The sequence below is a fragment of the Pagrus pagrus genome, assembly GCF_965226575.1.
Source record: "Pagrus pagrus genome assembly, chromosome: 23".
In the NCBI taxonomy this organism is placed as follows: Eukaryota; Metazoa; Chordata; class Actinopteri; order Spariformes; family Sparidae; genus Pagrus; species Pagrus pagrus.
In genome coordinates, this window is record NC_140205.1 from 10,443,582 (window position 1) to 10,468,828 (window position 25,247).

Below are 25,247 nucleotides of genomic sequence, written 5' to 3' on the forward strand. Positions count from 1 at the left end.
CAAGATCAGTAGTGCTTATCTGTTTGTGTATGTGCTTAGCTGAGAATGTGTGTGCTTGTGTTTCTTTTTGTATTTCCTCACCTATGAGGCTATAAGTTTAAACGGTTCTTTGAATTCATGCAATGTTTTATGTTTTTTTATGTGCTGGTGCGTCAGTTGCCTGTGCGTGTGTGGAAGTTAGTGCTGAAGTATGTATGCGTGTTCAGACGTCAAGGATTTATTTTCAAACTGATCATTATAATCATCTGATGCTGAACTTTTTCTTTTCTCTCTCTCTCTGAGGAGTCGACCAGAATTTGCCATAACTCCTTTTGCTGGCTGGCGCAGTGTTTGTTGCATGGCAACATGACTTTATTGAACACTCTCCATCAGAAAGTCACGGGGATCTGCTCAGGCTTTGTTCAACGTAGCACTGCAGCTTCTGTGAAACTCAAACAGTAATTTTGGTATTGTAGTTGAAAGGTTACTCAGTTCTTTGTTTGTGGAGTGAGATTCGTTTTTTTTGGTCAAGGTCTTGAAAAAGTATGTGGGATGGGAGATATTAGTCTGATAAAGGATGCCCTCATCCAGAGTTACTTTCGACTGACGAAAAATCTTCAGTTCCTACGTTGCCAACATTAAGAGAAGAGGTGTACCAAGTCAGTTCTTCAGCATGAAACCAAAAATGTGATCTACTTATTGTATCTGTATGTAAATAAGATAGACCTAGTGATACAGCTTTTTGAACAATTGCCTGTGAACAAAGAGTGATTTAATATATGATTAATTTGATGGCAATTTTGTTTTGTCTGTTTGTGCTTGCCTCACTAACCAAATAGGAGAGAAAAATAAGTCAGCCCTGTCCAGTCAAAAGTTCAAAATAAAACTCAAAGTGAGAAGCATGTTTTTCAGTGTAGTCAGTCAAATTATAATTGCTGAAAAAGTTTTGATACTCTGTATTTTTCTTTCTGGATCCGTGGACAGTTCATTAATTATTTAGAGTCAAATATTTAATTACCAATCTAATTACCAATCACACTACCAGTCTCGTTATAAGCCAAAACCAATTTTAAGGAATGCAGTGGGAACTGTGCATCTTTTTGCCCCCGCAATATTGATTCATCAACAACACTGTTTCCTTTAAATGACAGAAATCTTTTTTTGTCTCTTTGTCTTCTTTACAAGCACCATTCTTGTCAGTATTAAGCTTTAATGCCGTTTGTCATCTTGTGGGTAGTTTTTCTTTTTGGGCATGAAGCAAGTGAAGCAAGTAAGATGCAGATTACAGTATGAAGCGTATATAGATGTCAGATATTGAGACAGTAATGATAAGATTTAGATGAACTGCAATGAGGCAGAGATTTAGTTTTCACAGGGTCAACTGTCACATGTTGAAGATGACGGAAAGAGAGAGAGACAAGAAAGATGTGGTAGAAATGAGTCAAAAAAAGGATGAGAAAAAACGATGTTCTGAACTGCTTCTCACTCGGTTCCATCATACTGATGAATGTTTGGCATTTGTGGATAAAAACTGTAATTATGTGTTTGTGTGTTTGCGAGGGAGACAGAGAGGAAGAGAACATAAGTGACTTTCCTAAGTGAGAAAGCTATAATCTGTGTGTGTGCCTTTGTTGGTGCGATTGTGTCTTTGTCAGTGTAGTCTCAGTGTGTGAATTTGTGTGTGTACAAGAAATGAGAAAAGAGATAAGGCATTAAAGAAAGAGACATGATAAGTCTTTGACATTTGTTCAGATAAACAGTAATCTTGTTGTCCACAATCGGTTCAAATACAAAGCACACTTTTAAGACTTCAAACTAGGCACAGAATACACAAGTAGGTGGTGAGCTTGAAATCGGTACACAGAAAAACCCAGCTGGAAAAAAAAAACAGCTAAGAAATGTTTCCTTTCAGATAGTTTTATTCAGACATATAACAGTTTAATATAAAGACCCTCAGTGGATTCATTGGTTAAATGCAGTGCAAAGACATTGTGGTTCGAGGACAAGGTTTGAATAACTTGTCAACTGAAAAAACCTCACAGTACAATATGTCTCTTTTTACATAATCCCTATTGCGCTCTCGGCCAAAGTGTTCATGTGAGTTATCTGAGGTATTCTGCGTCATCATCAGTGCAGTAAAAGCATTTTTCTCTTCCAAATAAATTTGGCTATATATTACCTTTTTACACCAAATTTACTGCATATATCAGGGTATTTTGAACCCGAGAAAACCCTCTGAAAATGGGCCATAGACTCCTTTCCCATTGCCAGTAGACAAGTTTGCCTTTCTGATTTTTTTTTCTGGGTTGTCATGTTTGACATCATGGATACGCCAGAAAACAGGGAACAGTAGAAAGCAGCATTTGAGGCCAGTCATAATGTTACGGTGGTTACTTTTTATATCTTTTACTTCAAACTCAACAACGACCAAACAATAAGTGATTGCTGCTTGAACTGAGATGGACTGAAAAACATGAACTCACCATCCATCGAGCCAATCGGAGGTAGAGCTAATAAATACCGTGACTGGAGTGGTTTACCCCTTGTGCCCTTTTTGAGGACAAAAGCCAGATGTTACTGGATGTTGGTGGGTTTATTGTCTGGCATGAAAGGTGTATTGGTGGTTTGTCTAATATCTGACAGCTCATGTTTCCTTCCCCTTCTGACTGCTTTTTAGCGAGGTCACCATATTCTCAGATGTCAGAAATGAAAGAGTCGCTTAACACCCCATGAACATCCTGTTTTCCTGACCTCCAGTGGTTTTCACCTTGCTGCAGTGATGTAGAAATTTACTCCCAGGTTGTGACATCACTGTTGGGTGTCATCAATGCTGCTGAGTGTGGTCAGAGGTATGACAGGCATGAAACCTTTTCATGGAGTGCAGTCTCCAGTGATATTATTACCAACAGGAACGATGGCCAAAACTGAATAAATGGTGCTTTAATAAAGCAGAATTATCTTTTTAAGTAGGTGTGAATTTTAAATTTGAAGCTGGTGCTCACACGTCCTGAAAAAAAAAAACACATACACCATCCCTAACTTCTTGTTTTCCTCTCAACACCTCCCACCTGTCTTGTTTTCTCTATACTCAGACACACACACATGTGAAAGACTTAGAAACACACACATACTCACACACACACACACAACCTTTTGATCTCGCTCGCTTCATTATTGATAGCCACGCTTGGTCGGAATGAAAAGGGTTTCCAACTCATAATATTATTAAAAATCGATTCGTCCTCTTTCATCCCCTCTTCCTTTCCTGTCCTCCCTCTTGGCCCTCTCCATCACTCCATCACTCTCATTCCACCTGCGTCACCTGATTCCATTACATTAATTAATCAGTTTTTTTGATGACAATGTCTGTGCTCTGTTGATGACCTGTATTGGTTATTGGATCTGTGTGTGTCTGTCTGTGTGTGTCTGTTTATGTGCTCATTCCTTTGGTCTTCCCTCCCTTACCCCCTTGCATTTTTCCGCTTTTGTGTAATACAGTATCTGCTGTGTGTGTGTGTGTGTGTGTGTGTGTGTGTGTGTGTGTGTGTGTGTGTGTGTGTGTGTGTGTGTGAGTGCATGTGTGTGTGTCTGTAAGAGAGAAACAGAAAAGAATGAAATGACCTCCTCACTAGTGGCCCTATTTTCAGTGTCCCCTCTGTGCCCAGAGACACAGCCATTGTGTCAGTTTAATTTATTGACTCTGTCTTTCTGTTTGTGTGTGTGTGTGTGTGTGTGTGTGTGTGTGTGTGTGTGTGTGTGTGTGTGTGTGTGTGTGTGTGTGTGTGTGTGTGTGACATCTATATATTTAGCCTCAACTCCAGGGTCTTGCTCAGGGAACCATCAACACTAACTCTGCTCTCTGGTCATTTAACACAAGCTGACCTCATCTGCCAACTCAGCACAACACACACTCACACATATACACACACACACACACAATCAAACACACTAAATGATGCCAAAAATGTGTGAATATATATGCACGCACCCATTTATAGAACTGCACAGAAGCTCTGTTTTAACCAAATAGAAAAATCTGGATGGATGAATGGATGGTTACTTGTAGGTAGGTCGGTAGACAGATAGCCTTCCGTCTCTCCTTCTTTCTCCACCATCTTTCCGTCTTTCTTTCCAGTCTGTCAGACACCTGACACTCTGCTCTGCTCCATTTAGCAAAAGGCCATCTGCTCGTCACCTTTACGTGTCTCTTTCTGTCTGTCTGTTCATTAATAGTAAGCTTTAGTCGCACATCCGTGCAGCCCGGGTTCATAAAAATTCTGATAAATTGCTGCATTTACAGTATCATCATTGTGCCTCACAAAGCTCTTTGCAAAGTGGTTGAGGTGGATGATGGTCTTACAAAGCATTGGACAGTTGGAGACTGGGGTTTGTGCCTTACATTCTGGTCTTAACTGTAGTGGACTATTAATATACAAACCAATTACCAGAATAAATGTTGGCAATGTGCGTTTCTTCAAACTCTGAATATGTTAAAGCATGTCCCTTCAAAAATGTCTGATTTTGTTGCCTCTAATGCAACTGGAAAATATCTCTAAAAATATCCGATGGCTTCACGCTTACAACTGTTGAAACGCTGTCTCTAACAGTGGTCTCAGGCCAGCTGTCGGACCTCCATCATCCCCACCACTCCCTGACATGAAAGTCAGCTCACTTGCATGTAAAGTAAATGCAATATGACACGTATTGTAGAAATGATGATGTGATGTACAAATTTGAATGTATCTGAGGTCTGCAGGTTCTGTTTAGCCCGATATTGCACTGATATTGAATATTTGTTATTATGCTTTTGTGTCCTCTTCATTCTTCCTATGTCTATCTATGTTCGTCTTTCAGTTATTTTGTTGTTTTCCTCTGCCTTCCTACCCCTCCATGTTTTGTTTCTGTGGTCCTGTAGTCTGTTTACCCATGTCCCCCCCGTCCCCCGTCCTTTTCCACACATTCTCTCTTCCCATCGTTCACAGTTCGCACCCCTCCGTCTCTCATCCCTCTATCTCGTTAGTGTAATAACCAATTAACTGCAGCTCTTGGTTGCTTCAATTTTTTTATTTATTTCCTCATTAATTCATTTCCTGTTGAAAGCGCACTCCTCTGTGATTGGCAGCTCACGCTAATTGCAGCTCAGACTGTGAGTGTGCAAGATACGGTCTCGCACAAGCATACACACTTTCAAGCTCACGAGCACACACACACGCGCACACACTTTTCACTGCATGCTTGCAAGGTTATGCGTATTCTTGTGTGCTGGCAAACTGAACAAACGTTGAGTAATGCTTGCACACACATTCTGGGAAAAAACATCTATTACTGCACACATACGCAGAGGGATCAGTGTGATGGTTTTAATTAGATTTGGCCTCCAAGTCAGAGTGGGAAGGAAGGCAGATTACTGCTGCCCTCCATAATGGTCTTCCAACACTTTATCTGAGATTATAGTGGCGGGAGATGACTTCAAGGTCACTAGCACGATTTAGGAGAGGAGATGGGAGGGAGACACTGTTTGAGTACCTGAACAGAAAATTCACAAATCAGGCGTAGATGATCCTGTGTGCCTTTGGCACAAATGACAGAGCATCGATTTTGCGTCCTTATGCGTGATATGTTTTTCTTCATAGGGGACACACATGACAAATGGCAGTATTCACAGAAGAATCGTCAAACCAAAACAATTCTCTTGTTATCCATACCGTTAGCCAGTAGATTTTCACACATTTTTGAACAGCCGCCCTGGAGCCGTATGAGCTTTATGAATAGATAAACAACTCCCCAATTAGCTAAACAAACTTTTCTGTGTACATGACTGATTACAGGCCGATTACAGCCACGATTCAGCGTCCTGACCGATTTTTAAGAGATTGGACGGAATCCACACACAAACCAAACAAGTGTACAGACTCTCATACCCTCAGACAGAACATGTCGGAGCCTTTTACTTATAATATCTGTCCTGATCCCCATGAGTACATACAGCTCATGGTTTATTCTTACCCTTACTGATCCATAATTCATCTCCTAATAGCATTTTACAGGCATAATTGAGTGAGCTGTGTTGAACTCAGCCTATAGCTATGGGCTGAGATGAAATAACCTTTTCATTTACCATACTGGTGTTATAATTTTAGCTCCTTGGCTACAAATTATGTATACTTTGCATTTTTGCGGAGCCTTCAAAGGCATGCTGTGCAGTTTTATATTTCTTATGTACATTAGTTTTGTACTGCTCCGGGCAGTCAATGGTTCTCTTTTATTTCTGTTACCTTACAACACTAATGTTATTAGGAAACTAATACAGCCCTGATGTTCTCTGTGATGGATTAAGGCTGATGTTTTTAGACTAGATTTGACTGTTTTAGCCTAAATAAATAAATAAATTGAAAGAAAAGGGATTTTACTCCACCAGAATAGCAAACCTGGCTCCAGATATTGGTTTGGAGAGGAGAAAATTGCAGGATATATTTTTGAAAAAAAAAATACATAGATACATTTTGATTTCTTTAGAGTTTGATTGGTGACAAGCCATACATTTCCTGGGTGGCTGGGGCTTTGCTGTGGAAATTTGGACTTATGACATCAGTATTTATAAAATCCTCGCCATGACCCTGATGGTTTGTATAGCGATTAGCTGCAATTAGGGATGCAGTGATCCAACGTGCTGGATCAATATCATCCATGACCTGCACAATACACTTTAAAGGTCTAGTGTGTTCGATTTAAGTGGATCCATTGGCAGAAATGGAATCTAATATTCATAATTGTGTTTATATTAGTGTATAATCACCTGAAACTGAGAACTGTTGTGTTTTTGTTACCTTAGAATGAACCTTTTATATCAACAGAGGGAGCCGGAAACACTGAAACGCTCTGGAGAGGCCCTTCTAACCACAATCTACAAGCAATGTGGTTGTAGATTGGTTGCAATTTACAACCACACTGCTAGATGCGACTGAATCCTACACACTGGACTGTTAAATGCTGTTTCTTTTTCAATGTAGTAATATAGTTCACCGTTTGCAATAAAAGTTAGATTAATTCAGTCATGTCAGGCTGCCGAAATGAAATTGAAAATTATTCCAATGAGTTCCACGCAATGCACCCTAGCTGTGATGTGTGATTTTTTACTGAATGGAGTAAGACATAAACACCTACTGGCTGAGGTCTAACCATAATACACTAAATGTTTTTATCTTCAGCTAACAAAATAAGTCGATTTCACTCTGTTCTCTTTGTTCCTCCAAACCAGACATTAAAATGACCAACCCATAAACTAATCACCCCCTGTAATAAAGCCTTTTAGCCACCTGACTCCCTTAAAATAATTAATCTACTGTGTGTATTAGGTACCATACGCGATGAAGCGAATGTGGGTATAAGTGCATGCTGTGTGTCTATATGTGCGAGGATGTGTGAGGGGAGGTGGGTGCGTGTGCAGGCATGTGTGTTTATATGTGTTTTGTGTACTGTGAGCACCGCGGAGGCTTTCCCTGTGTGGCAGTACACAAAGCACGCTGGGAGGAAAACGCTGAGTCTTTGATGCTAATATGAAGTGTCATATCTTCCCTCGCAGTGTGTGTGTATTTGTTGTGTGTGTTTGTGGGTGTATACAGTATGTGTGCGCTGAGAACTTATGCAATTACAGTTCCTTTTTGCATTACCACGCTGACTAAAATGCTGATGGACGTACGGCCCTAAGCTGACACAAGCAATCACTTTGCCGCTGTGCGCGTGTGTGCGTGCGCATGACACATGTACAAACGCGCACTAATTCTTGGCTTAATGTTTTGTGACTGGGAGTGCTATGTTGAAGGCAGAGGTCGGACGCACACATACGCGTGCACAGACACACACTGTCTAAGAATAGTCGGTTCACACAGCGGTGCTGAGGCTCAGAAGGCCAGTTACTGTAAAAGGATTTTCATAAGTTGAGTTCTGAAGGCAGAGCTGATCTGTACAGCAGGTCCTCTTCTACTCCTCCAGCCTGAGAGCCGAGAGAGAGAGATAGTCTCTCACCCTGGGACGTTAATCGGCTCATTAATGTTCTTTCTTCTAAACTGCTGGAATTAAACTTTCCCTCTCCATTTACAGCCTACTATGGCTGTTACAACCATTACTGCACATATTATCACAGCAGTGCTGTAACTAATACTATGTATATATTTCTACTAGTTCTACTAGTTTCACACTACATACACACAGTGCAGCTGCACAGTCTTCATATCAGACAGAAGTGATTGTAGCATTAGGAATGTTATTTTTCCAGAGTTTTCAACTGTATCCCATGTATTTTTTTGACCATTTAAGGTCATCCTTGACCTTGGAATTTGGACAGTTTTACCAAAAACTGCATGAAAAACAAAAGCTCTATTTATTTGTACATGAACAGCCGCTGAGCTGGAAAAAGATCCATTTCCATGACCATTTTCTGATGAAGTCGGTGTGATTTGGGTGAAAGCTCTGTAAAAAGCTAGTAATTGGAATTTTGAAAAAGTACATATATAAAAAAGTTGGAGCTCCTAACGTGTCATAGTAAGATATGGAAGTCGAGAACAGCCTTGCTTGCAAATACTATATTTAACGCTGTTATCTCAAGATCACAATTAATTCTTTCATTATCCATTATTGATCATGCATCAGACTGTATACTTGATTATACAATTGAAACAACTACCATTGTGGATAGTTTCTTATGCCAACAAGAATTATTTTTGGTTGGCTCGTGGAGAGTAACACATCTGCTTCAAGTTGACTACTGTTTGCAATTAGCCAGATTATAAATATTCATGTAAGATCATGAGGGAAAACATTCAAGCAAAAGTTCAAAAAAAGTTCTTATGGTTTGCTTTTAAACTCCCAAACCCACACTACAGAGTGTGCAGCCATGTCTAGGACCACTTTTATGGATGTAATGAGGTTGTTTTCTTGCAATAAATTATCGTTCAGCCTTTCTGTAGCTTGAGATAATTTTTATTTAAATCTAATGTGTATAAAAAGAAATCAGTCGACTATGTATCTTGAAAACATACAAACCTTGCAGTTCCCAGAACTGAGAAGCCATACAAAGAGTAGCAAAACGATAATAATACTGGAGAGATCCAGCTGTGTGACCACAGGTGGTGTACATTGTTTTCCTCCTGCTTCCATGTTGTTGCCATGACACTTTTGACATGTGCTAATAATGTTTGCAATGGATAGAGAGGCACTTTGGGGTTCAGAGCCCAAGCATTGGTCTCGCAGAGGTGTTTCCCTTCCACTATCTGTATGTTTCTATACCCGTTTTAACCAATACCAATTTGACAGTGCTTAATTCACTTCTCTCTGTCTTTCTTTGTCTGTCTCTGCAGCCATCGGTGTCCAGATGACTCTGGAGCTGATTGAGTCCAGATTCCTGGCCATCGCTGCACAGGTACACACTCAATTTAAGAGTTCTCCACCATAACAGTTCTTGCAGATTTTTGTGAATCTCTCCAATAATTAATAACAAAGAACAAAGTACAAAGAAAGACCTTTGACTGAATGAATCCCTCATATTTTTAAAATAAAGAATTGTGACACTGACAAACGGATAATTGATATAACTTCTCGTTGACTTCTTGCTAAGTTGTCAGCTATTTACAACTTTTGTCTTACAAAAGTCTTGTGAATGTTGTAGAAAAACAAAAAAAGAAAAGAATGATGAATGTCAGGTGTCCCTGCTAATTAAACCCTGTGATTATTGCATTACTGCTTCAGTTTTTTCCATTTCAGATTTATATTATTTTCTTTGTACATTTTAATGTCCACTATAAAACAAGTTGATTGCCGAACTATGCCGGCACTAATGAGAAAGTTTGATGCATTTATGGTTACAGCAGTTATATTTAGGAATGCTTGTGGAATACAAACAAACACAATCGTGCTTTTACTTCAGTTACTGACTAATGGTACTATCAACTACCTCCTCCACACCCTGAAATAATGACTCCTGCTGTATCTCCTGAAGTGATCAGTCGCAAAAAATGCTAACATCTGTGCAAACACCTCCTTTCAAACATTTAATTCTTACTAAACTGCTCTCACATCAACTTTTAATAGTTTATTTTTCATGTTGGAGGAGAGGATTACATTAAAGTGCAACTCGAATACGGCTCTGTATCTTGTTCTATAGTAGACATGGCCATTGATGATACACTGCTTCAGGGTTTTAGCCCGAGGCCGTTGTCCTGTATTCATGAATATCCCTTTAAACCACCAGGCCGTGCCGACACCATTTATTACCATACGACAAGGAGTCAGGGATTATTATAGGCTCTTTTTCTGCTCCATTAGTTGGTAATTACAGTATTTAAACTTTGTTTAATTCAAAGCGTAATGCAGTGTTTTCCATATCACTGCACCCACCGCTAAAGGAGTGCTTACCCTGCCTAATGTATTATTTTTAAAGATTAAATGTCATCATTAGAATTGTTTTTAGTGGATACTTTTGTGCTGCTCAGATTTCATTAGTACTTGTTTCGGTGGAGGGTCTCAGATTAATCGATTAGTTGTCAGCTATTAAATGAATACCCGACTATTGTCATTATCGATTCATTGTTTTGGTTCGAGTCATTTTTTTAAAGAAAAAATGTCCAAAATCTCACCATCTGTGAAGTCCAATATCCTTATTGCAGAGTGCGGTACTCAAGCCCAGAGTGTTATGTTTTCCAATGAGTTTCATGGGTGAGATTGTTTTAAATTCTGAGCTGAAATCAACAAACAGCATTCTGAAGTAGGTGTTCTCATTTTCAAGGTGCGTGAAGGCAGAGTGGAGGATAGTGGATCTATCATCCTCTGTGTTTAGGATGATATAATTTACGACATTTTATAGACAAAATAACTAAACTTCAATTAATCGAGAAAATGATCAACAGATTTATCGAGAATATAAAAAAACAAGAGTTAGTTGCAGCCCTAGTCTTATGTTATCCTTTGAGTTCTTCCACACCTTCAAGAAAACATTTTGCTCGGGAGAACCTTGCCTAATTTGGCGTAACACCTTTGCTGTAGCAGGTGTTTGATGACTGCTCTCCTCTTCTGCTCCCATGGCTGTAAATGACAGTAGTTAAAAGAGCATTAGGGCTGCTGGCTGGCCATTTAATGATGGATAGCTACCACAGCAAGGCTCAGCAGCCCCCGAGTGTGTTTCTGTGTGTGTGTTTGTGGAGGTGTGAAGACAAGGCTACTGTATATGTGTATGTGTCTGTTAATGTCACGTTGACAAGGACCATATGCATGACCATCTGCGCATGAGTGTGTTGTTATGTCCATATTCATCACCGAAGAACTCATTAGTATCATTTGCAGCAGCCTTGTTACCCACTAGATTTATGCTGTATTGAAAGTCCTTTCCACTCTCCACTCTCTCTTCTACTGACTTAATTCTCAATTTTCTGTCCTCTCCCTTACACTTCCCCCCTTTCCATTTTCTTCCCCTCGACACTTTCTGTCTTCCCCTCCTTTCTCATCTCCTTTACCCCCTCCTCCTTCCCTCATCTCCTCACCTCAGCCCTCCCTCTCCTCCTCAGATTGCTTACATAATCATCTTATCTCCCTGTCATGGACTCACTGTCAGGCATCTTTATTTCATAGGGATGTGTGCATGCGCACTCACAGTGTGTGCTTGTCTTGACTGTGTGTCCATCCATGTATGTTTGTGTGTGAAATCTTCTCTGTGGTCTATTTAAAGTGTTAAGCTCCGGTGAGGGTGAGGATACTGTACCTACTGTAAATCCTAAATGACGTACCTATATTCAGGAGGAAGTGAAAAAAACAGTCACGTGGCAGCTACACCATCTACCTCAAAAGACTTCTGCCAAAATGCTGTACTTGTACGAGAAAGGAAATATCTATAAATCTTTGGATCTTCATCTATGTGGCCTTATATTTTATTTAATTTGTTGTGTTTATGCAGTGGCAATGATGCATTCATGCATTAAGAAGCATAAGTGAGGGAAACCCTGTCTGACCTGAGAGCTACAGTATAAGGTTGACCTTAAGAGAAAGATGTTATTAGTTGATGAATTATGAATCAGTGAGGAATAAAGCATGAGCTGCCATCTAATAGGAAACAGTCAGAATGTTAATGGGAAAATGTTCTGACATCACTGTACAGCACACTGTGCTTTGTCGACTATCTCAGCATGTGTGTGTGTGTGCTAGAGAGAGCGAGTGAAAGAGAAAGAAACAATTATAAATGCTTTACAAAGGAATTTTAAAAAAGAAAGACTGCATATTTGTACCTCACCGCCCTGCTCTACTGACACATTATGTTTCCACCCTAGTTAAAATTGTAAAAGACACATTAACATTAAAATATACAGCGCGAATCCAACAGTGTAAGTACCCGTACATCTCTCACAGTCTGCTGCTGCTATATTTTGTCTGACAGTGAGTGGCTGTGAGGTGAAAAGTAATGAGAAATAAATCAGAAGATTTTTCCTCTCTCTGTAATGCCGTTTTTGTTACTTGCATACTGTTTGTGACCTCTCGGCACTGCAACATTTTCAATTTTACATTGATCTTTGTGCGTAGACCGATTTTATGGATGTATAAAAATGTTCTATCGTCAGACAGAACACTTTATTTGAAATACAGTATATGTGTTAAAGCAAAGCATAGCACAATATTGAATAGATTTATTGCTGTGGAGTGTTACTTACTCTCAGTTCAAGTGTTTATGCGTGCAGTCAGGGTGAAAAAAACGTTCGATTCAGGGAGCGAGAGTGATAATTGATGCTCTCACCGTCACCTTGCTTCCTCCTGGAGCTCCCAGACGAGACACATTTACCATCACAGGATCTGTGGGAGCAGCCTCTTACATGCTGCCCACATTTAGAATGCTGGCTGTGATGTTAGAGGTAGAGAGGCTGGATTAGTCAGAGAATACTTGTTTATGGAGGAGATAAACACACATTAAAGCTGTTAGATGAGATGAGCAAATTGGCAGTTATGATTTTGATTCATCAGCAGCGAGATTGCGGAAGGTAAAGACAGTCAATCAATGAAAAAGTACATAATTATATTTATGCCGTTTTATTTTTTATTTTGCAATTAAAATGCCCTATAAATGTAGGATCCTTGATTCTTAATCATTTATTATAATATGAGCATGGGGCTGCAGAGTTACTTTACGCAGGAAGCCAGTCAGCTTGGGATCCTAATACTATTTAGCATCTTAACAATACAATGCAATACAACACGAGTTTGCTTTTGACCCATGGCGCACCTTTAAGTGTTAGTTTTGGCCCTCAGAGGGAAAGAGCTCAGAGTAAAATCCAGTTTATACACAGGAAACATCACAATATAAGAAGGATTTGTCCCCTGCAATTCACTGTGCATATCCATGCTCCCCTGAGGATGAACCTTTTCTACACTTCTTTAGACCAAAGTAGCAATTGTGCACACAAATAAAAATTATCTAATGAGCAAATTTGGTGAGCAAATGAATACACCCGGTAAAATAAAACATTTTGTATTTCAAGAAGTCCATAGTGCCACCAATCACGACAAAATTGACTTGTTTTTGCCCAATTCCTGCCCAAAGTTACAGGGAAAAAAATGTCAATTTTACCAACTGGTTTCACTAGCAGGTCTTAAGATCGATTTGTTTGACTTATATTAGCGTTATAAGCAGAAACAGATGATATATTTTCCTACAAATTGTATTCCTCAAGCCACCAGCATGTGGGGAAGGATCATCCTTTCTGTCAGTGCACTCAAAGAATTGTAGTTTATTTCAGGAGGCAGCGATGGGAAGCAGAGAGAAAGACTGACACTTTGCTCTAATGGGATTGAAAAGGATGATAGATTGTCTCATTCACACTTCGACACGCTCTGTATAGCCTGACCATGACACCAAAGACATATTGTCCATAGACATCAATCCACACATACTCTGGACATAAGATGGGACCATAAAGTCATAAGGAGAGCTATTGACATTTTGACTCATGGCCCTTCCACTGATGAAGGAAAATGTTAGGAGGTTAGATTTACAGACTGGCTCGTATAAAGTAAATAAATCCTGTTATTAAAATGCAGGTTTTGCATTTTTCATTCCATCGATTTGCTGCATTTCTTCAGGCCTACTTGAAAACCTGTTAGAGAAATTTACCAAAAAAATAATAAAGAGAAACATCGGCAGTCTTTTGCCCTTTCCTGAAAAATGTGCTCTGAAAAGGCGTATAGTCAGTACATTGACTTACACATCATTAACTGAAGTAATGTGTCTCTCTCTTCTTCATTCTCTCTTTTTATCTCTATGTTCCTCTTTTCATGTCCTCTCAGCCGAATGACACAGATGTGAGTATGCACAGTCTCCCCTCCTCACTCTCCTTTTTCTACAGACCCAAATTTAACATCTTCAGCACCTGCTGAGCTCTGTGAAGTCATCTTCACACTCCAGTTTAAGCAGATTACACACACATGCACGCACAGTCACAGACTTTAAAGACGTGAGACATGCACACACTTGCAGGAGCTCATCACAGGTAGACACGAAATTAACACCTTCTCACCAACACAGACAGCTTTTTTTTTCACACTCACACGTACACGTGGACTTGTCTACACTGGCGCATATTAAAGCATGACACCTCAGCAGACAAACACCAGCAGTGCATGTGTGCCAGTCATTTCCCCACATACACAAACATGCCCTTCTAAACTCATATGTTAACATGAGCATCACAGCTCCAATCACCTGTGTTTTCTCTGCTTGTTAAAGAAACTCATTACAGACGTTTGCTTTCCTCTGTCCTCCAGTGCTCGAATGTAGAGGGGACTTGTCCTCTTCGGTGTGACAGCTTTGTGAGTATATCTTGTTGTTTATCTGATATGTAGTGAATCTAAATTCCCAAGCTAGCCTGAAAAAAGTTTAAAAAATGATCATATTTTGCTACTATATGTTGCCACAAAAGTAAAAAAACAGACTCATAGCTTTAATCTTGAGTCATTTCATAACTCATGGTTTGATTTATATGAATTACTGTGCTCATTATTATCTTAGTCAGTGGTATCTGACACAGATCTTTCCTTGCATAAGTAATCACTCTCTCTGCCTCTGTCTCTCATCTCAGGATATCGCCTGCTACGTGATTGACAATAATGGCTTTGTCCTAATTTCTAAACAGCGCAATGACGTAAGTTCACACACACTCACACGTACAGACACAGAGAAGATGTGCTTTCTAGACTTTCTAGTCTTTGACTTGATTATTTCAGAGCTCTCACTCCTGTTAATTCATCCATTACCGAACAAGAAAAGAAGCACACCTGGAGTCTGAAAAAATTATTTTGTATAATTCAGAAATACATTTATAGATCTCAAAATCTCTTACATTTCCCTGGTGACTCAGTGAGAAGTCTGTCCTCTCAGTCTATGAATCACTGATAACCAGCAGTGCTGACATCCTGTCTGTGGCCTGGACACTGTGTCCAACTGAGTGAGGTCCAACTAGCTAATATTGTTGCATTTTCCATCTCCTTACATAAGTTGATTTTGTTGTTAAAGCTTTAAATGACTTTCATGACCTTTGTGCCAATATGAAACTTAAAAATATTTTAAGATGCATGTCTTTTACCCAGAAGCAGTGATAAGAGGGAGTCATAATATTTTTACATATTCAGATTTTCAATTCTCAGCCTTTTCCCACAGCAACTATCAATGATAAGCGTACACAATAAAATGAGTCAGTGCTTATGAATCACAACAACTGTATAAGTAGCACAGCACTACAGAGGCAGCAGGGACAACAATTCCCAGCATAGAATTATGCAGCACAACAAAATATATGTAAAGCAGCAAAGTGCACTGAAATTTAACTGTTGCAGTGAGAGTTTTTGTGCTCTTTTTCAGTTTTTTTATACATTCACGTAAAGGTCTGGATCAGGAAGGAGCGCTAATCCAATCTGATAAGAAAAGGATTAAAGAAACGAGATATAACATGTTAAAAAATGAGATCTAGAGGTGTTACTAAGCGGATTTGATACCTTTAACCACACTACGTAGCTGTTTCCCCCTCTATCTTTATGCTAAGCTGAAGGCCCTGACGCATCACACCGACGGTCAGCCTCTTTATCAGACATATTCTTGATTAAAAGCACCCGTCTTAGCAAGAGCGTTGGTGTTCAAAAATGCTGCTTAATCATAACAACGGTTTGTTTATCGGCAAAGAGGTATTTTCTTTCATGCAGGTGCACAATGTACAAGCTTTTTGGCCGCCGACTATAGACTTTGCGGTGTGTTCAAGTGCGACTTTTTGGCCGAGACACAGGAGACATGAGGAGACAGTAGGCTTTCAATGCAGCTAATTCTTCAATGTCAGTTTTGTGTCTGTATTTACCCTACAAACACGAAAGTGTTGTCGATCTTCTCATTTAACTCTCTGCAAATGGGATATTTCCCAAAATGACAAACTGTTCCTTTAAAAAGACACTCTAACAAAGTCATGTGTGGTGAGCCACATTGCTTTTAAACCAACACACAATAAAACATAGAGGAATAATTGATAGTACATTTCCAATTTAGGTGAAAGTGTCTTTGTCTTTTCTGATAGGCGGGACGATTCTTTGGCGAGGTTGACGGATCGGTGATGACCACACTAATCAGAATGGGCATGTTCAAAAGGTAACGTCTTTCTGTCATTTCCAGGCTGGTCGACAGGATAGTTGTGTGTCCTACTGAGTCTTGACAGGGCCTGGAAGAGCTCCTTCATGTTAGACTTCATTTAAACTTCTCTAAATCTCTAAGGCATGAAGCCGCCCCCACATTGCAGTGTTAAGTCAAATCAAATCAAATCAAATTTTATTTGTATAGCCCAAATTCACAAATCACAGTTTGCCTCAGAGGGCTTTACAATCTGTACAGAGACGACACCCTCTGTCCTTCGACCCTCGATTCGAGTGAGGAAAAACTTGCCCCAATTTGCATCTCAGTGTCTCATGCTCACAGCACCATGCATTTGAATTTGTCTCTTGAATTCGATTGCATGCCGTATTAGAAACAGAAGTTGTTGCTGTTGAGTCTCGTCTTAACCAAGATGTTGCCTTGCACGTGTTTTCCTTTGGTTCTCATACACCTAAGCCGTGCATTAGAATGCATGAAACCCACAGCCTGAAGGGCAAGCTTTGCCGCCATTATAGAGACTTAAAAGCTTTGTTTTTGTTGATATGTAATGTTAGAGCTTCAGCCCTGTGCTTTATTTTCAACGTGCAGAAGGTTACTAATTCGCCCCATGTTTGTATTTGTGGTGTAGATATCCCTGCTTTTCCCTTTGAGCTTCTTTGACTGCTCCGGATTTTTCTCCCTCTTACTTTTTGCCCGTCTTTTATGTTTGAAATCTCATGAGTGATGTGCTATTTTTAAACGGCTAAAAGATTTCGTCATGCTTCATTTGACACAAGATATTACATAACCGGTTCGGAGCATGCATGAACTTCACTGACGGTGTGTGTGTGTGTATGTTTGTGCTCTGTATATGCACGCATCTGCAGATTTGTGTGTGTATTTGTGTGTTCTTGTGCTTCTACCTGCTAAAGGACCACACAGTGTAGCAGAGTCAAAACATTAGCTTAATCACCTGTTTAGAAAGGGAAATAATCCTAGGGAGATCATTTCCACTCAGGTTTCTTTCTTTCTAAATTAAGTTAGGGATCAGAGTTTCTACAAAGGTTAAACTCAGCTGTGCGACACTGTGTGTAATAGTCTCTAGGAGGTCAAGGAATCGATGTAAGCCAGTGAATACTGCCTGAAGAGCAGCACCATGTGCTTTTGTGTGTGTGTGTGTCTCCTCAGGGTGTCCTTGTTCGACTACCAGGCCATGTGTAAGATGAACTCGCACTCTGTCAGCAGCGCCCGTCCACTCCTCAGTGTATGTACAGTCTGCTCACTCTGTATTCAATATTATAAACATGATGGTCCAATCAATTTTGCAGTAACTGTAATTGATCTGTCCGTCTATGTTTTCAGCCGTTCTATGGATTGGCTGCAGCCCTCAAGTGGTTTCTCTCCAACTTTCTGCTGTAAGTGTTGCTGTTGGGGCAAACAGCATGTCAAAATGTTGAAAATAATGGAGATTTTTGTTCATTTTTATTGTATCACGTACAGTACACTCTGTTTATGTGTAAAAGCAGTGGAAAGTTATATTTTAACATCAGCGTGTTCATTTGCTTTCTTAACAAGAGTTAGATAGGAGGACAAATTCTCTTGTCTGTATGGTAAATATGAAGCTACTGCCAACAGTCAGTTAGCTTAGCAAAATGACCACATGAAAGGGGAACAAAATCTTTTAAAGAAATAGAAACCCCTCGTGAAACTGCAAAATTTCGTTCTACAGTGTTTACATGATTTTTTATGGATTATACAAACAAGGCATATCATGTAAATTTGCTTTGAAGATGCCAGTAGGTGGATTTTCTTCCTGTAGAACGGAGCCTGGCTGAATAGAGCTGTTTCCCTCAGTTGCCAGTCTTCATGTTAAACTAAGCTAACTGGCTTATGACGACACCTTCATATCCATAAGCAGTGATGGGAATGTTATTTTTGAAATGTAATAGGTTACCGATTTTTAGTTACCATGCTAAAAATGCTATAAGTAATGTAACTATTTTAATTACTTCCTCAGAGTTATGTAAATTATTACATTTGATTATGTTCTGATAAATTTCCTAACGTTTCTGAAGTGTTTTAAACTGAGCAATAAAGCTTAATGAAGCATAAATATGTAGCCTCAGGATGAGCAACAACAAAATATAGACTTAAATTACGTCTTATAAATGTCAAGAAAATTAGAAGTTTTGAAAGGGACGTCTTTTTATTAACAAATTGAATTTAAAAAGTCACACGTTCCATCAAGCAGCTTCATTAAAAAGAACAGGCTGGTCATCCAGTTAAGGAAAAAATCCAAAACACCAATTACTGCTGAATAACTTGGGGACCCATTTTAATATTCCCTTGACACAACTTTGGGTCCTGGCCCAGTTTTTGGAAGCTGCGTGCAATCTGCTTGCAATCTGCTTTGGTTTAGCCGCCTAAATTTGACTCCCTATCTCTGTCCACTCTCCTCTCCTCTCTTCTTCTCAAGGTTTCTCCTGGAGTTTAATATTTGTGGCTTCTGGCACTCGGACCACTTCGCTGACGGTGAGCTCTTGAAGACAAAGTTTGGCCAGTGAAGATCAAACTCTATTCTTCTTTATGACAAAAGTCTTTCAATACGTGCTATGACATGTTTAAACGATAAGATGAGCTTTTTTGATCCCACACCATGGAAATTCACCTGTTACAGCTGACCACTCACGGTGCTCTACAACACAAGTCATCACTGACCCATTTACACTCACTTACACACACTGGTGGCACAAGCTGCCTGCACGGTGCCACCTGCTCATCAGGAGCACTTACCATTCATATGCACACTCAAACACTGATAGAGAGACACTGGGAGGAATTTGGTATCTTGCCCAAGGACACTTCTCCACTCAAACGACAAACCTTTCGATTAGTGGATGACCACTCTACCTCCTGAGCCACAGAGGAAAAAACTGATTTAGTGATGAATAAAAACAAGACAGGAGAAAAATAAGATCTAAAAATAAAGCTATAAACACTATGCAGCTTTGACTTATACAGATAAGACCATGATGGATAGTAGCACTCTACAAACATGGTGTGTAGCCTTGTACTAAAACAGACCCTAAATTTTATGTTTACTCAAGTACTGTACATTTAGTACATCTCTAAGGTACTACTTCACAACATTTTGGAGGCAAATATTGTACTTTTTACTCCTGGAGTCTGGGCCAATACTACTCACCATCAACCCTTCACTCACTCATACTCATTTAAAACCCATTACGCTTTCATCATGTCATTCTGTGCAAAACATGTTACCGTAGTTCAATACCAGCTTATACCATGAGTTGTGTGTGTCATTGGTCACCGGTCTGGAGGTCATTATGGAATAACAACATCCTGTCTCATCCTCTCACCTCTCATCTGCCTCTGTCTCTCCATCGATCACACACTCGCCCTCCTCATTACTCCACCTGTCAATCTACTCTTCCTCCTACTCCACATCATCATCATCACCATCCCCCCATTCAGCCAAGCCATCTTTCAGCGTGTGTGAGTATCTGTCTTTTAGTGTTTTTGTAGGGAAGATCGGTGTTCTGAAAAGCTGCCTTTTAATTGCTTTTTGCGTGTGATGTAGTGTTTGTAGGGTACTTCAAACAAAATGAATTTCGGTGTGTCTGATTATGTAAGAAGCTCTCAGTGGGCAAAGGGGCAACTGGCACGTTCTTCAAAACAAGAACTAAGCAAAGTCTTACACTGAAACGAATGTAATGCAGGGGAAGTCAGACAGGAAGCATAGCTCACATCCAGATGTCAAAGCCATTATTACCTGCACACACACACCAAATTCCCTTTTGCTTGGAGTTGACAAAAAGCTAGAGCACCTCTGGTCATGGTAGAAAGAGCAATAAATGGCCCAAGTGTGAAGCATTTAAATAGCACCCAGAGTTCTCCTATTACACTCTCTCAGCCTGTCACTCACCAACAAAACGTCACACACTTAATCTAATTCCTAACCTCAAGACATGACCCCGTCTATTCCTCTGTTAGCCTCAGCTCATAAGAAAAAAGGGGACATCCTGCAGCCGTGTGACACCGAGTACCCCAGCTTCGTCTACGAGCCGTCAGTCAAAGAGACCAACAGCATTATCAAGTGCGGACGCTGCCAAAAGTAAGCGCACACTCATGCACACTTATGCACACACGAATCTGCACTGCAGTCCTCTCTAAGCCCCAGACCAGTCATATTAAATTGTCCTTCCAAAATCCATTTTCTACGGCTTTGCTCTGCTCTGCATACTGAGAGCTGCGTGTGTTTATACAAGAGTGTCAGGAAGAGGGAAATAAGTAGAAAGGAACGGAATTGGATCAGGGTGCGCGAGGTTAGAGAAAGACCGAGAAGCGTGTGGAGAGTGAGAGAGAGGCTGGAAAGCTGAGAGGAAGTATTAAGAGAGGTAAAATGAAAAAGCAAGAGAGATGGGGGAGAGAAGGTGACAGAAACAGAGATGGAAAAAACAGGGGGAGGTAAAAGGAGGGGGGAGAGGATAGGTGTGTGTGTTTGACAGAGAGAGAAGAAGCTGTGGTCCTGTGGATACTATATTATTTCAGCAGGTTTGTGATCATTGGTTGAGTGTGAACGCCCTCATGAGGCTAAGAGAGGTATAACGCCTCACAAAAAGCTTACAGAACCGCAAGATTCTTAGATTTCCAAATGTTAGGTCCACTTTATTATCCAGTAAGCCCAACTCAAATAAATCTTGGGAATTATTTTCATTTATTTTATTATTTTTATAGAAACAATCTTATTAATGATGATGTGAAACATTATTTGGGTTTTGAGGATTTTTTATCAATGTAACAGTCTGTGAATTAGATTAGATTGTGATCCGTATCAGTGTAGGATTATACATCTGATGTGTGTTTATTATTTTTTTCTCTCATTTTATATTTACAGTATATAGTGGTCATTTGATTTTTGGACCTGAATGTGACAAATGTAATATAAAATTTGTATAAAATACTGATTATTTAAAAAGAAATCAGTCATACAGGTCATCATGGACATTTAATCTGCCCTGGCTTGGCGTCCCCTACTGGACAAAGTATCAATATCATACATTACATGAGAGGTTTTCTTTCTCTGTGCTTTTGTTTGTGTGCATATTTTCACACTTTTTCTATTCATGTGTTTGTGTGTGTCAGGATGTTTGTGGTGCAACAGATCCCAGAGAGCAACCTGTTGATGCTGGTGGTGCAGGCAGACTGCGACTGCTCCAGACAGTACCCACCCATCAACATGGAGCCCAAGGAAGTCAAATATATCCTTTGATATTCTGGAATTGATGGAGGATGTTAGTTTATCTATCCTTTATCTAATGATCGTTAGAGTTAGACTTAACATTTGCTCGATGTTAGTAGAAGAAGAAAAGGTTGACCAGAGCTGTGCTCTACATCTGTACCTTAAAAATATACTATAAGTAAGATCAAAATGTACCTATAAACATGATCAGTTTGCTGCCCTGTCTTTGTACTGCAGTGCTGTTGCTGCAAACTCCCTCTCTTTCTCTGCAGAGGGTGCGGACAGACCAACAAGCAGGATCCCGTAATGTAGCAACAAGGACACAATCTCTGACCAGCTTCCCACCGTGAACACTATAATTTTGTTTTGATTAAGCTCCTCGCCTTGAACCAAGCTGCCCCCTCTTACTCATATTCCTTGTGCCTGCTATGGTGCGTTTGTGAAATGTGTAATTTTCTGCCCCAAATGCTTGTATTAATATTTGAATGAGAATTTGAGAGAAACTTCTCCTGCTCAAGTTGTCGCTCCTTGACTGCGCAGCACATAATGCCTCGGTGAAGTGTGACAGGATGAGGTCACAGAAGATTCGCAGACGCCCCGAGTCCTGCCACGCCTACCACGCCCAGGTTAGCCTCTCATTGGTTGCTTACCCATGAATCACCCTGGAGATGGTGTAAAGCAGCTTTGATCAAGCGTCTAAATTCTGATAAAACACACCTCCTTTCTTACTGACTAAGTGTCTTACTACACTACTGTGACCCAAATAGTATTTTCTAATTGGGTGATGTACTGTTGCTATCAGTCATAGCTTCTATATCTGCTATCATACTTTGCCTGATTTTATAAAATGTATATAAAAAGGCTTGCTTGCACCCAAAACGTCACACATGTAGGTAATAAATGTTCATGGGAGCATTATCTAGTGTGCGTAGTCTGTTTATGTATTTTCCCCCTCTGTGTCTGTCCAGCACCAAGTGTTTAACGTGCTTGGCTAAACACACTTTTATAAACTTTATGCTTCAACGCAATGTGAAATCACTTTCTCTTTTGTCCCTGTAGGAAAATGCCAATGACTGTGGAGGAGCGTCTGTTATATCTCTCTCGGCCTCCCTCTTCCTCACCTGTCTCTCCTTCTCTGCACTTGCTTCCTGATGATGGACGACTTGGCTGTTTCGCCCATTCTCATTTAAAAGAGGAGATTGGAATGAGTCAAGAGATGTGTTTGGATACTGGACACCTCAAGTGGATTTCTTTTTTAAACTAATACTGCACATTTTGCTCACGATAACCAACAAAGCTAATCTCTCACGACTGACCTTGGATGTGGTTTTCGAGCATTTATTGGTCGACTCCTGGAAATATTACACAAACTGAAAACGGCAAAGAAATCAAGTTAATGGGCTGTTGTTGCCATGGAGACTTTTCCATTAGTTTCTTTCTCACACCACTTTGAATCTCAAAATGAAAAGGGACTAAAGAGATGCAGGTGGTAGCCGACGTGCACTGATGAAGGGGGATTATGAGTCAAAAGACGCAACAAAAAAGTCCAGGGGGGAAAATATGTCTCTCATTTCCCATATCCCACTGAATTGTATATTGCAGACACACATGCATATTATATATGCAGCTGCAAGCATGCACATTGAATCCTCTGTCATGCTGAACGCTTCATCTACAGACTACACGCTTTTTTAAGCAATGAATGAGAGAAGGGAGAGAAGGGCTACAGCGATATATGGTAAACATTGTTGTGTAACATCAGTGTTGCTGCTAGAATGTTTTACAAGGTCGTTTGCAATATTAGTTTCTGTGAATCTTCTGCAAATCTGAAAGGGCGATGGCTCTGTGCCAAGAAAGTAATGGAATTACATATAAAATTCACATAAATATAAATATAAAGAAGATTTTTTGAGTTTATACATGGATTACATCCCAAAAATGTTTGTTTCTGTGACATTATCTTTTAAAAAATGTCTGCCTTTCTGTCTTTATCAGCTGTGTCTTTCTGTGTGTTTGTGCATACTGTATTCAGTTATTTTTGTCCGTACGATTGGAAACTGAAACGTTCACAGGAAGTAGATCTACAATCATTAATTCAAAATGTCTTTTGATTAAGATTTTTTCAATCACAAAATGCAATTACATGGTGCAATGTATTCCCCTACAAAGATACAGTTGTACCTTAACATAAATGTTACTGGAATTAAAACAAAAATTATGTTTTAAGATGACAGCGATGCGTTTGCTGGAGACTGTTTGCCTCTACTTTACTTAGGTCCCATTGCCATGTGAGTTGTTCTAATTACTCGCCATAAATAACAATTACATTTTATAAATTCATGATTAAAACAACAATAATGGAAGCACTCACTCTGGAAAACAAGATGTCGTATGAAAAAAAAATGTTCAGTGTAATTTCATCTCATTTAGAAATGTCATATATGTAATTGCAATGTAAATTAACAGTGTAAATTAAATTGCATATAGGGTATTTTTGTATTTGCTTGTGTTTCATATTTTTAACTAAATCATTTCATTGTATTTTGGGCTGTGAGTGTTCCCGTAGCGTTTTTCTATTTTATCTCTGAATCACCTTACAAAGCATGTCTTTAAGTTACTGACTGATGACAAAATTGCCTGAGAATTTGCCTGTTTATGTAACTGTCTGATTTTTGTTTGTGATTCCCAGTATACAGTATTCTGTATAATGTATGATTGACATGTGTCCACATTGTATGTTGGTTGACTGACGCCATGATTTGTACCGAGTCAATTAAACTGTCCATATGGTTTTTGTACTGTATTTGTTGTCTGTGTGATTGTCAGTGTAAATATAACGACACTAACAGTAATACCAGGCTAAAACAGAGAATAGAAAAGGGAATTTGAAGAGACTATAGCATCTATTTTATAGAGAAATGGAACAAATCCCAATAACCTCTGACAACAAACCTATATTTTTCATAAATTAATTTAACTAGAATTTCAACAATCAGTCAGGAGCTTTTATGCTCTCAGTAAAAACCTTTCATTCACAAAGTACTTGAAGTATTTGATATTGTTTGAAAATGTAATTCTGGTAACTGTCTGAAACATCACAGCCATCCACAAAGTCATTAAAAAAATATTTAGAAATATTTTGATTGATTATTAATGCATTGCTTTTATGTCCTTCAACTGAAAATATGAACAATGATGCAGCATCAGGATTATTTGATTTTCAGATGCTGCAGTATAATATACAAATGACTCATCAAACATATAGCATTATCCAGTAAAGTTTTTTATTGTCTGTATTCAGCCTGTGGTGGCCCTGAAGTGCAAATAACAACGGCAGATAAGAAAACACAACAGCAAACAGGAAAACAC

General features: G+C 39.5%; 1 protein-coding gene across 3 annotated transcripts in view; it reads left to right on the forward strand.

Moving 5' to 3' along the window:
* The window catches only part of cacna2d4a (calcium channel, voltage-dependent, alpha 2/delta subunit 4a), an 89,884-nt gene extending 65,203 nt beyond the window's left edge, over positions 1-24,681 (forward strand). For 2 of the 3 annotated variants that reach the window (XM_084345454.1, XM_084345455.1), the window contains 12 exons: positions 9,336-9,397; positions 14,296-14,310; positions 14,773-14,817; positions 15,087-15,149; positions 16,566-16,636; positions 17,804-17,879; positions 17,978-18,030; positions 19,092-19,147; positions 20,630-20,750; positions 21,782-21,897; positions 22,422-22,504; positions 22,938-24,681. In XM_084345454.1, the coding sequence (XP_084201580.1) occupies positions 9,336-9,397; positions 14,296-14,310; positions 14,773-14,817; positions 15,087-15,149; positions 16,566-16,636; positions 17,804-17,879; positions 17,978-18,030; positions 19,092-19,147; positions 20,630-20,750; positions 21,782-21,897; positions 22,422-22,504; positions 22,938-23,030 (854 nt within the window). In that variant the 3' untranslated portion in view covers positions 23,031-24,681. Of the gene's footprint in view, positions 1-9,335; positions 9,398-14,295; positions 14,311-14,772; positions 14,818-15,086; positions 15,150-16,565; positions 16,637-17,803; positions 17,880-17,977; positions 18,031-19,091; positions 19,148-20,110; positions 20,132-20,629; positions 20,751-21,781; positions 21,898-22,421; positions 22,505-22,937 lie in introns of all 3 variants that reach the window. The other variant, XM_084345453.1, reaches the window with a different exon arrangement.
* Positions 24,682-25,247: the final 566 nt, after the last annotated feature.